Source organism: Thamnophis sirtalis, unplaced genomic scaffold (assembly GCF_051295495.1).
Source record: "Thamnophis sirtalis isolate CommonGarterSnake01/CBP01778 unplaced genomic scaffold, rThaSir2_p1.2 scaffold_2, whole genome shotgun sequence".
Taxonomy (NCBI): domain Eukaryota; kingdom Metazoa; phylum Chordata; class Lepidosauria; order Squamata; family Natricidae; genus Thamnophis; species Thamnophis sirtalis.
In genome coordinates this window covers 85,614,626-85,626,638 of record NW_028261382.1, presented here as the reverse complement: position 1 = coordinate 85,626,638, position 12,013 = coordinate 85,614,626, and the positions used below count along the sequence as shown (strand labels likewise).

At 40.0% G+C, this 12,013-nt stretch overlaps 1 protein-coding gene across 19 annotated transcripts in view; it reads right to left on the bottom strand.

Annotated features, from left to right (window-relative positions):
* Window positions 1-12,013, bottom strand: part of CAMK2B (calcium/calmodulin dependent protein kinase II beta) — a 210,428-nt gene that overhangs the window by 150,036 nt on the left and 48,379 nt on the right. For 18 of the 19 annotated variants that reach the window (XM_087706258.1, XM_087706263.1, XM_087706256.1 and 15 more), the window contains exon 2: window positions 7,362-7,456. In XM_087706258.1, the coding sequence (XP_087562384.1) occupies window positions 7,362-7,456 (95 nt within the window). Of the gene's footprint in view, window positions 1-7,361; window positions 7,457-12,013 lie in introns of those variants that run through there. The other variant, XM_087706267.1, reaches the window with a different exon arrangement.

Here is a 12,013-nt window from a genome sequence, read left to right as displayed (position 1 = left end):
CGCCCAAAACTTCTGGAGCCAAGTTGTTCTGCTAGTTAATTGTTCTCACTGTCAGGAAATTTCTCCTTAGTTCTAAGTTGGATCTCGGCTCAATTAGTTTCCATCCATTGCTTCTTGTCCTGTCTTCAGATGCTTTGGAGAATAGATCTCTCTTCTTTGTGGCAGCCTCTGAGATATTGGAAGACTGCTATCATGTATCCCCTGGTTCTTCTCTTCACTAGACTAGCCATACCCAGTTCTGTCCTGTCCTATCATGTCACCCCTGGTCCTTTTCATTAAACTTTACATCCTTGGGAGATCAAATTCCAAAATTTCTGAGCCAGCATGAAGTCCATGGATCTTAAATTTATCATTGGTTGCCCACTTCTGACCTAGAACCTTTCCCAGATTGCAAAGCTTTCTTTACGAGGGAAAGGCAACATAGCCAGGCTATCCTCATATAATCCATTTTTACATATCCTGCCTTTTCCCATGATTTTTCCTCTTGCACTTTCCTAATTCCAAGAAAATGCTCAGCAAATATAAATACTAGGGAAGGGGAGGGGGATAACATACTGGGGATATCCCTCCTTTATTGCTCATCCAGATTTGGCAGCTGCATAGGTATTTTGTATTCTGCAAGCTTTGTCATTTCTCATCTTCCAAAGGTTCTTCGAACTTACAGACAGAAATTGCCTTGAAAACAGATATATTTATTTCTGAAAAAGTATGTGAAGGGTGCAGCTATGAGGGTGGAGATTGGGGGAAAAAAAATAAAAAGAAAATCACCATGCCGGAATCACTCTGAAATCATGCACAAGCTACTGACTTTCATATTTTTTTTCTAAAGAAGACAGGCAAAACTTGGCACAATTTGTTAATTTCAACAGCGTACTTTTGAAGACCCAGAATTTGGAATCCCTAATCAAAAGGGGGCTCTTAAAGGGGAAAAAAAAGGGAATGAGCCTCTAAGGAGATTCTCCAGCTGTTTAACCTGGGTGTTAAACTGACTGGGAAATTTAAAGGGGCAGAAAGGCTGATGGGAGGGAGGGAAGAGTCTGAAATTGATTAGCAAATCACCCAGACAAATTTCCCAGGAGGATTTTGAAAATGACAATGTACACCTTTGTTGAGGATGATTAGTTTAACGTATAAACAATGGTATTGGTAATGCTATATACCGAACAAGCTATATTTGTCTGGCATATCCTAACCATAATGGCTAACTCGAATCAGGTTACGGAGTGATGTAACGTGTGAACCCAGTCAATCTCTGCAAAAGCTATGGGCATTTTTTTTCTTTTTTAATTAAATTACAGTGATAGACCTAAAAGTTGATCTATGATTAGCTCTTGAAATCGTAAGAAAATTCATCCTTGCATTTTGTCCTTAGATGTTTTATTTAATGTTCACTCAGAGAGAAACAAACTTCATAATATTTATCAGCTCCTGTTTGTTCTTTGTGAATTTTTGTAATTGTAAGTCAATCACTCTGGATAATGAGATGGGAGGCATATAAATTAAGTTAAACAAATTTTGATCTTCATCAGTAACCCCTTTTCAACTTGCCAACCTAACTTTAAAAAAAAATGCACAGCTAATAATTTCCAGACTTCCATTATTATTATTATACAATTGTATCACAGCGGCCAGTTGTTTCGCCAGATTTGGCATTGGTTACTAGTCGGGCCCCACCCAGGGGCCTAGGACGTCGTAACGTATTTTCGTAATATGCATGCAGATCCAAGCAGTGTGGCTTTTTGCATTTGACTGATGGTGATTTTGTCAATTTTTAACTGTTTTAAATGTAATTCCAGTGCTTTTGGAATAGCACCCAGTGTGCCAATTACCACTGGAATTATCACTGCTGGTTTGTGCCATAGTCGTTGAATTTTGATTTTTAAGTTATTAAATTATTATTATTATTAAAGTATTATTATTATTATTATTATTATTTTACCTAAGTAAGCTTTTTCCATTGGAATTTGACACTAAAAAAAAATATTTTATCATTTTCATCCTGCTTTCTTTGCAAAGCAGCTTATAGGATTAAAATACAGAAAGACAATTAAAACATAACTGAAGCAGTTATAATAAGAAACCAGTTAGCATCTTAAGGAGATAAAACTGAGTGCCAACTGGCAGGTTAAAAGCTTTGCGTACCAAATGGTGAGAATGTTTAACAAAATGAATCTGAATACAAAATATATAAATCAGGCAAGAGGAAATCAGAAAAATATATGGGGGGCCCTTCTTGATGCAAAAGTGATATTGGTCTAAGCATTTCTTGTCCTAGAGTAACCAACTAGATGACAATCAAGCATTTTTATTCCATATTTACTTATCTAAACCATAATTGAAATGTTCCCATTATGAAATAATATATTTATATTTGCAAGTAGCTTTTTTCTCAATCTTCGTAGCTACTGTAATTCACAGGAGTGCCAAGAAATGCTCTTAAAATGCACATTTTTTTTATTGTGGCGAAGGTATTATTATGCACATTATATTTGAACTTAGCCCAAATGCTGACTCGTCTATTGCTGTTTTTCCAATCCTGTTGTTTAAATCCCTTTCCACCCCCATCCTCCCAATCTAAAAGAGCCACTCAGACTTCCTTGGGAAACATGGGGCTTTCTTTGTAACAGAAGTTATTGACCTGTTGTAGGTTTCCAGAAGTTTCAGTAGCTCTGCAAAGCAAGAAAACTCATTTATTTGTGTTTTTCTAAAAGACAGACACTTCAAGCTCAGCCCAATCCCAGAGTCATGCATCTATTTCTTCTCTGTCCCAATTCCCCATCCACATTGATAGCTACAAAAAAAAATTGAGATCCATCAGAGCCAATGTAGGGCTCCAACCAGCAATGTGGATGCAGAACATAGATTAGAAATGCAGAGTCTATGAAATTCTTGCTAACTGGATGGTGCAATTAAAAAAAAAAAACAGATGCAATTAGTTTTCCCAAAGGTGCTTTTCCAAAAGACAACTGGACTTTCTTGTTTTTTTTTTCTTTTCTTTGAAAACGTCACGCTTCTCCTCCAAGAAGCTTCTTCAGAACTCTGTGGGATTGGGATGAGCCTGACGTGTCTGTCATTAAGAACGAAATGAATAAATAAGCTGTAGGATTGTCCTGCTTTGCTGAGCTACTGAAATTTCCGTAAAGCTGAGAACAGGTAAATAGTTTCGGTGTTATAAAAGAAAATCCCATATTTCCTAAGGGATTCCAAGTCGCTCTTCTGATTTGGGGGTGATGGTGGGAGAATTTGAATAACGGAATTGGAAAACCAGCAGCAGTTGAAAAACTGAAGAAGCTTCTGGGATGAGAAGTGAAACTTTTTTTAAAAAAAAGCGAAGAAAGTCCAGTTGCCTTTTTAAAAGCTCCTTTGGGAAAACCTGGCTGATTGAGAATCTTCATAGATATGCAATCAGTTTACTTTACTTTTCTGGACAGAGGACCCTTCTTAATGCAGCTCACAGGAAGAACGTAGAAAAGCTGTGTAAAATACTAATCATTTAATTCCAAACATTTTCTTCCAGCTAGAGCTTGGTTGTGCCTCGCTGGAGGCCCAAAGGATACTTTATTGGTTGGAACCTTGGCTGAATTGAGCTTTTGAGTTCCTGAGCTGCTAATTCTGTTCTCTTTGATTGGGCTCACTGCTGACTCTCAACCCACACTTTATTCATGCTGGTTTTAGGGGGGTGGGCGGGGAGCCAATGTTAATGAAGTGGTTTTTTAATTTCAATTTAAAGATGACGGGGGCTGTAAAATAGGTAGGCCAAACCAGGACTCCTATATCTTTTGGGGAATAACATATTGTATAATTCCCTGTAAGGCTCTTAAAAAAGCATTGACATTGGATGAGGTTGGTCTCCTTATTCTCAAAGACGTTGGAGGAGAGACTTCGCAAGGTGCCTTAACCACAAACCCTCTACGTAGGCCCAGATTCAGAGAGTGAACCAATCATGCATGTTCTTTCAAGTTGCCTCCTGCCCTGTATTAATGGTAAACCTCTAGATCATCAAAAGACATTCCAATCTTAAATTGTGAATTTCCTCTTCTGTGACCAATTTAGAGAGCAAGATTTTGAGCCATGGCAATCACAACCAGATGAGTTTACCGTTCTCATATAGGATGCCGTGTTGTATTCTTTATTCCTCATCCTTTTCCTTTTGCCCCTATCATTATCATTGCTTCCCGCCACCCCCTTTGCTTTGTTCTCCATTGTTTAATTTACTGCTATTCCCTTAATCTGGTGCACTTAACTAATTTCTTACTGCTCCTTTGGTCCTTTCAGTGGTGGGATTCAGCCAGTTCGCACCTATTCGGGAGAACCGGTTCTTAACGTTCTAAGAGGTTCAGAGAACCGGTTGTTGGAAGAAATCTTCTTTTGGTTTTATCCCTGCTTTACAGGGCTAATCCTGTAAGGAAGGCAGGAAGGAAACATTCTGGTGTTGTTTCTAGCTTAATCTTTATTGCCCTGCTTACAGAAACTGCCTCTCCGGTTAACCCTTATTACATTGTAACAGCTAAGGCAAAGTGCCCATCAACCTGAGTAATGTTGAGTTGGTCATGCCCACACAGTCACATGACCACTAAGCCCCGCCTACCCATCTGGTCATTAGAACAGAGAACCAGTTGTTAAATTATTTGAATCCCACCACTGGTCCATAACTACTAATGTAAAATTCCAAACAGTTCAAACCCAGACCAGGAATATGAGCTTAGTTTAACAGGAGCCTCTACAGCTACTTAACTGGAATCTAAGACAGGTCTTCAGCAAGGTGAGGACGAATATGGATGTTGGTCTGAACAAGGGAGGCTATGGTGGAATTCAGATGTTGTGATTAATCTTGTATAAAGGTGATTTACTGGACAATCAACACTTAGGCACAAACCATAGCTTAAATCCAGCAATAAATATATTTGTTCTGAGCACAATTATTTTATAGCTTAGCATATTATGCAAAGCTGCTGCTTTTCTCCTTTCCCATGTACAACATATCCATTTACAGGAAATATTTGTGTAAGGCTGCATTTCTGTCTGGTTTGGTGTAACATCTGTAGAGTTTAATAGATTCAGATTCCCGTAAGAGAAATGAAACACTGGCTGATCCTAAACAGGCCCACATGGATGTAAATGCATTGCAAATGTAACTGTCAATTCCCACATTTCTACTTTAACTTAAGTTAGCTTAAGTACTTGCTTCCAATGCTTTACCTATCAGTCTTTTACAGTGATTCCATAGTCTGAATAAAATGCCTTTTGATAACTACTCCTTACAAGTCCTGTGCACCTCCCGTACCATTCTCCACAGCCTCACATACAGTTAATCTACTCATCATCATGAGCATCTTTTAAACACTTCAGTACTGCCATTAATCAGCTTCTCTCTAAACTCCAATATCTCAACCTCAGCCTCTCCTTTGCATCTAAACTTTACTATGGTAATCCAATTAGTAAGTTAGTTATCCTGCCTAGGCTGTGCCTGGAATTTATCTTTAAGCAATCATCATTAAAAAGCAAGTCATGTTTTCCTCTGGGATCCTACATTATGGCTTGAAAATTAAATTAGAGGAAATGCTAACTATTCGTGTGGAAATGGACACAGGGATGACGAGGCTGCCACAATCTGGAAAGAGGGAGCTGAACCAAGCAGAATGTTAAATCTTATTTATCAATCCCTCTTGCCCTGAACAGAGGCCCTTAAGTGGGATCTTCCACTTATACAGTACTTTTATCTTGTCCTGTGGATTTGATCAGAGAGTTGGAAGGAAGATAAGAGGTCATCAAATCCAATCCCCCCAACGCTGCAAAATTCACCGTAATAGAGGACTATCCAATCCCTGCTTGAAAGCCTCCAGTGAAAGGGAAGAAACTGCTCCATGGGCAATCTATTTCACTTCTATTGTCAGTACTTACGACCAAAGTTCTTCCTAATGTCTAATCCAGTATTTCTCAACCTCAATAACTTTTTAAGTTGTGTGGACTTCAACTTCTGGGATTCCCCTGCCAGCCTGCCTAAAATCATGGATGCCATTATTCTGTGTGTAATGTAACCAACTGAGAATAGAGAGGAGCAACAACTTCTCTTGATTTTGGCTCTACGTTTTAGCTGTTGCAGCCTCGGATTGTTTTGCTCTTTTGCCATCATCTTCTGTTGGGCTCACATTCAGTTTGGGATCCATCAGGACATTTTTCACATGTACTGCACCTCAATATATGTGAGGAACAAGAAAAGAAACTGCAGGAAAGAAAATCCTGTGTGTCCTTCTTGGTTCTTGACGTGGCACGACATAACCGCGAACGTCAAAAGCGCGCCGACAAAACCGCGGCGCTAAAACCGCGATGTCAAAAGCGCACCGACAAAAGCGCGCCGACAACTGCGCGCCGACAGAAGCGCGATTTAAGTTAAGGTAAGATTTAGGGTTAGGTTTAGGGTTAGGTTTAGGGTTAGGTTTAGGGTTAGGGTTAGGTTTAGGGTTAGGTTTAGGGTTATGTTACAGCGCGCTTCTGTCGGCGCACTGTTGTCGGCGCGCTTCAGCGCTCATTCGTCTCCGCGGTTTTGACGGCGTGGTTTTGTCACCGCGCTTTAGTCACACGCGCTTTTGTCATACGCGCATTTGTGGTGGAACCGGTTCTTGGGCCCTGACATTGAGTACCATCTCTCTATTTCCAAATGGCACTAGAAAAGATTATTATGTGAAATTCTGAAATTCCTGTCAGAAAAGAACTAAAAGCAATGTATAAACCAAGTATAAGGTAAAATGAACTTTCAGGCCCTCACTGCTGCTTAAAGGATTCCTAAAATTAGTATTTCGTGGCTTAATGACTCTCATCTTCACCTACTGCCTGGCTCTACTGTCACATGGCCCAGGTCAACTGCTCACAATACCATATCTTCAGCAAACTCAAAATTTGTTTCATTTTGTCTTCATTATTCCCATAGACATTCCTTTTCACACATAAATTTCCTCTGCCAACTAGTTCATGCCACTCTATAAAATATAAATATCTGGGCCCTTTGAGCTCATCATAAATTTCAAGACTCCAAGGGCAAAGGGATGGTTGGGAAATGATCTTTTCCCTAGTAACCGAAGGAAAGAAAGGGGATGCAAACTACTTTTGAAAATAACGTGTGGAAAGAACTATTGATTCTTCAAGAGCCTTTCCATTTTCTCCTGTTGATAAGCTGTAATTTCTGCACCTTATCTCTGGCAGCTTTTGCCTTGTTTGCCAGAACTGCCAATCTATTTTCTCATCATTCCACATGTTCAGAGTGTCTCTTTAAACATGAGAGCAGCTTTGGGAGCCAAAACAACAGAAGAGCAGAAATAGAGAAAGCAACAGCCATTTTGCAGAAAGAAGGAAACCAACCCTACCTCTTGCTGAGAGCTTCTTGGTGTTGATAATCTTGGCGGCGTATTCATGTCCAGTACAAAGTTTGACACAGCGTCGCACCACCGAAAAAGCCCCCCTGAAGGACAGGGAAAAAGAGATCGATCAATGACTGCATGGTAGGAAAATTCAATTGACATGCTCATTGCAAAATTCCACCTGTTTTTTTTTTTAAAGAAAAAAAGGTATGGCTTTGCATCCATTTGATTAGCATGCTAATATTAGAACTATTTTTATCATACTGTCTAGTTAACACTTTTACGAATACCCCTAGTCCATGTTCACGCTCTAACAGATGTGGCAGACAAGGAGAAGGTGATGGGGGGAAGAAAGAGAAAAGAGCAAATTCAGTCATAAGCACTTAAGCTTGTGATTCAGGTCGCAACTAGCTGGAATCAAAGAGATTCATGACTTCCCGATTTACCTTTCCACATATAAACAGGACCCTTTGATCCGATTAGGAGAATCTCCACCAACAGAATCTCTCTTGAATTACATTTCATTGTATTAGTTTCATCCGTCTTTGAACTGCTTCCTGTTAAATCATACTACAGCTTTCCTAGGCTTCCTAGGTAAGTGGAATACAGCAATGTTATTCCTGATATTCATAAATGCAACCCTACAGAGTATTTCACCCAATGGCTATCAGTGGTTATACATCAAGAAACAAGACTGAGCATTCAAGAAGACAGTGGCCATCAAGACAAGTCCTCGGCCTTCAGTTTCTGAGTTCTCTTCTCCAAGGTGGACTAAAATCATAGTCCTTGGCTTACCACCATTCATTTAGTGACCATCTGAAGTTACAACGGCATTGAAAAAAGTGACTTATAACTGGTCCTTGCACTTATGACCATTGCAGCATCCCCATAGTCTTGTGATTCAAATTGGGATGCTTGGCAACCAGCTTCTGACAAGCAAAGTTGATGCAGAGAGCTGGATGTGCTTCACTTAACCATGTGATTCACTTAACAATAGTGATTTGCTTAACAATCACAGCAAACAAGTTCTCTAAAATTGGGTGCTCAGCAATGGAAATTCTGGTTCCAATTGTGAGCATTAGTTGAGGAGTCCCTATAATGTTTCCCCTCTCCAGTGGTGGGTTTCAAAAATGTTTGGAAGCTCTTCTGTAGGTGTGGCCTGCTTTCTGGGTCCACTGGTGGAACCTCTTCTAACCAGTTCGGTAGATTTGACGAACCGGTTCTACCGAATAGGTGCGAACTGGTAGGAACCCACCTCTGCCCCTCTCCCTTCCTGGATTTATACTACAGCTTAAACTGGGGAAAAAACCACTCTGAAATAAAACATTCTGATTTCATGGGCTGTGTGTGTGAATGGACCAAAAATGTTGGGAGAAGATGAATATTGGTCTAAGCTCACCTTATATGCCTAATATGTTGGGCAGCTTTTGCCTTTATATCTGAATAGTTATTTATATTGGATCATCTTGTCCAGGTCTTGTCCAGTGAGTTTATCTTCTGAATGAAATTGGCTTTTATCTAACAAAAAACTCTTCTGATACTACCTTTAACATTTGGCTTTTGTGTTAAAAAAAATACCTTTATTTGTCTCACAACTCAGAGACTTTAAAAGTGGGACAAACACACACACCCCCCTCAGGGATTGTTAAACTAATTAATCCTGTTCTATTGTGGGACAGTGAGCTTTTGGAAATATCATTCTATAACCTTTTCCAATTCTCAGAGTGGTACACATTAGCCGGTGACCTCAGATGCTCTCCTGTCAACAACTCCTAACAGCTGTCTTTTCCTCATGCCACAATTCCAACCAGTAGGAAAACCATGGGATTAAAGCCATGTGACTGTCACATTTAAGACCAAAAACTTGTTCTTCACTAGCTGCCTCCTAGGGAGAATCTTAAGACAACCCGACGACTGTTGGTTTATAAGAGAGGATCCAGAGTGTTGTTTTAATGGTGGACAACTGGATTCTGATGGGAAGTGTGCCAAGCCTACAAAGACAATACCCATCCTCCACAGTTCCTTCTCTTTTTTCATCAGAGTGATATTTGGGAATTGACCCAATTCCACTCAAATGAATAAGACTGAAGTTAGACATGACAAATACCGGTAGTTCGATTGATTACTCTGAGCCTGTCCAACACATATTTTATCAAGAGATTGTTTTTTAAATCATAGCAATAGCAATAGCAGTTAGACTTATATACCGCTTCATAGGGCTTTCAGCCCTCTCTAAGCGGTTTACAGGGTCAGCATATCGCCCCCAACAATCCGGATCCTCATTTCACCCACCTCAGAAGGATGGAAGGCTGAGTCAACCTTGAGCTGGTGAGATCTGAACTGCCGAACTGCAGATAGCAGTCAGCTGAAGTGGCCTGCAGTACTGCACTCTAACCACTGCGCCACCTCGGCTCTTAATCATGTTGCAGATCATTTGGAATTATTATTAACTATGTGTGAATTTTGATGAAGGACATAATATAAAATGTAACGATGATTCTACCTAACTATCCGTTTAGAGATAGTCCTTGACTTACAAGGCGATTGTCCAGTGCCCAATTTTACAACATTTCTTGCCACAGTTAAGCGAAATCACTGCAGTTGCTAAGGGAATCCAGCTTCTCCCCATCGATCTTGCTTGTTGGAAGCCAGCTGGGAATGGTGCAATGATCACATGATCCCAGGACACTGCAACCATCATGCCGGTTGTGAAGTGCCCAAATTCTGATCATTTGAAGATGTCGTGACCGTCAAAAGTTCAAGGACTAGTTGCAAGTAATTTTTTTTGCCGGTGCCATTGTAAGTTCAAATGGTCACCCAATGAATGGTTGTAAGTCAAGGACTGCCTGTAACAGCCACTGATAAGCACACAGTTGCTTCAATTCATCGCACAGAGATTCCATAAACAAAACCCCAACTGTTGCGCAGTAGAAATGCTGATCATTTATCTCAGGGTATCATCTTCCGTTTTTAAATTTTTTCTATCTATCTTGTTTTGCTTTGGAAAAGTTGAAATCTTGAGAGTCCCAATGGTATTCTTATTAAGAGAGAATTCGGATGGCTATCACCGTAGGCGGCCCAGGCGGAAAGTATTACAAAATAACAAGTGAAAAGCAAAAATAAATGCTTAAGGAAATAAACCAAATTGATTAATATTTAATTCCGCCAAAGAATGCGAGCATCCAAGCACATTTTCACTGGAAATAACTTCCCTGAATTCTACAGGTAGTCCTCGACTTAGGACCACAACTGAGCCCAAAATTTATGTTGCTAAGTCAGACAAATTAAACAGGTCTTGCCCAGAAACTAGCAATATTAATTGCATTCCCTCACTCTGTCATGAGGTACTCAAATGTACCCTGATCAGAGCACAAAGAGCAGGTGCGTGTGTGTGTGCGTGTGTGTGTTTGTTTGTGTGCGTGTTCTTGTCTGTATGTCACCACAATCCCAAAGAGTATATACTGAGTCAAAATATGCTTATTGCATAGCTGGCTAAGGTCGCCCAACCCAAGTCAAAAGTAATGATTAACCAATCACTATGGCTAGATGTAGGATATGTTCTGATCCCCTCGCCCTCCCCCCAAAAAATAAAAACAAGATTAAACAAACTGCTATCAATACCTGGGAAGATCCCGGAAAAGATCATTTAAAAACAGATCTGCGAACAACTAGAAGCAAATAAAGTTATAACTAATAACCAGCACGGGTTTGTTAAAAACAGATCATGCCAAACCAATCTTATTTCATTCTTTGATAAAGTGACTAAATTAGTTGATCAGCAAAATGCTGTGCACATACTTAGATTTCAGTAAGGTATTTGACAAAGTAGACCATAACCTACTTCTTGTTAAGCTAGAAAAACGTGGAATAGACAACATCACCACCAGATGGATTTGTAAGTGGCTGACAAACCATACTCAACGAGTAAACCTTAATGGTACCACACCCACATGGAGGGAAGTAAGCACTGGGGTACCACAAGGTTTTATCTTAGGCCCAGCACTCTTCCATATCTTCAAAAATTGACTTGGATGAGGGAATAGAATGGGAGGTCATCAAATTTGCAGATGATACTAAACTGGCCGGAATAGCCAACATCCCAGAAGACAAGCCCAGGATCTGAAAAGATCTTGACGAACTTGAACAATGGGCCCTATCCAACACAATGAATTTTGATGTGGAGAAAAGCAGTTTTATATTTAGGCAGGAAAAAATCAAAGGTGTTAAGTACAGATTAGGCTAGACCTGGCTCAAAAATAGTAACCGTGAGAGGGACCTTGGGGTCCTAGTGGATGATCGCTTGAATATGAGTCAGCAGTGTGCAGTAGCAGCCAAAAGAACGAATACAATCCTGGGTTGCATAAACAGAGGCATAGAATCAAGATCGTGTGAAGTATTAGCACCACTTTATAAAACCCCAGTAAGACCACACCTGGAATACTGCAACCAATTTTGGTCACTATACCACAAAAAAGATGTTGAGACTTTGGAAAATGTGCAAGGAAGACAGTAGTGGGATTCAGCCAGTTCGCACCTATTCGGGAGAACCGGTTGGTAACTTTCTAAGTAGTTTAGAGAACTGGTTGTTGGAAGAAATCTTTTTTTGTTTTTTTCCACTTTACAGGGCTAATCCTGTAAGGAAGGCAGGAAGGAAACAT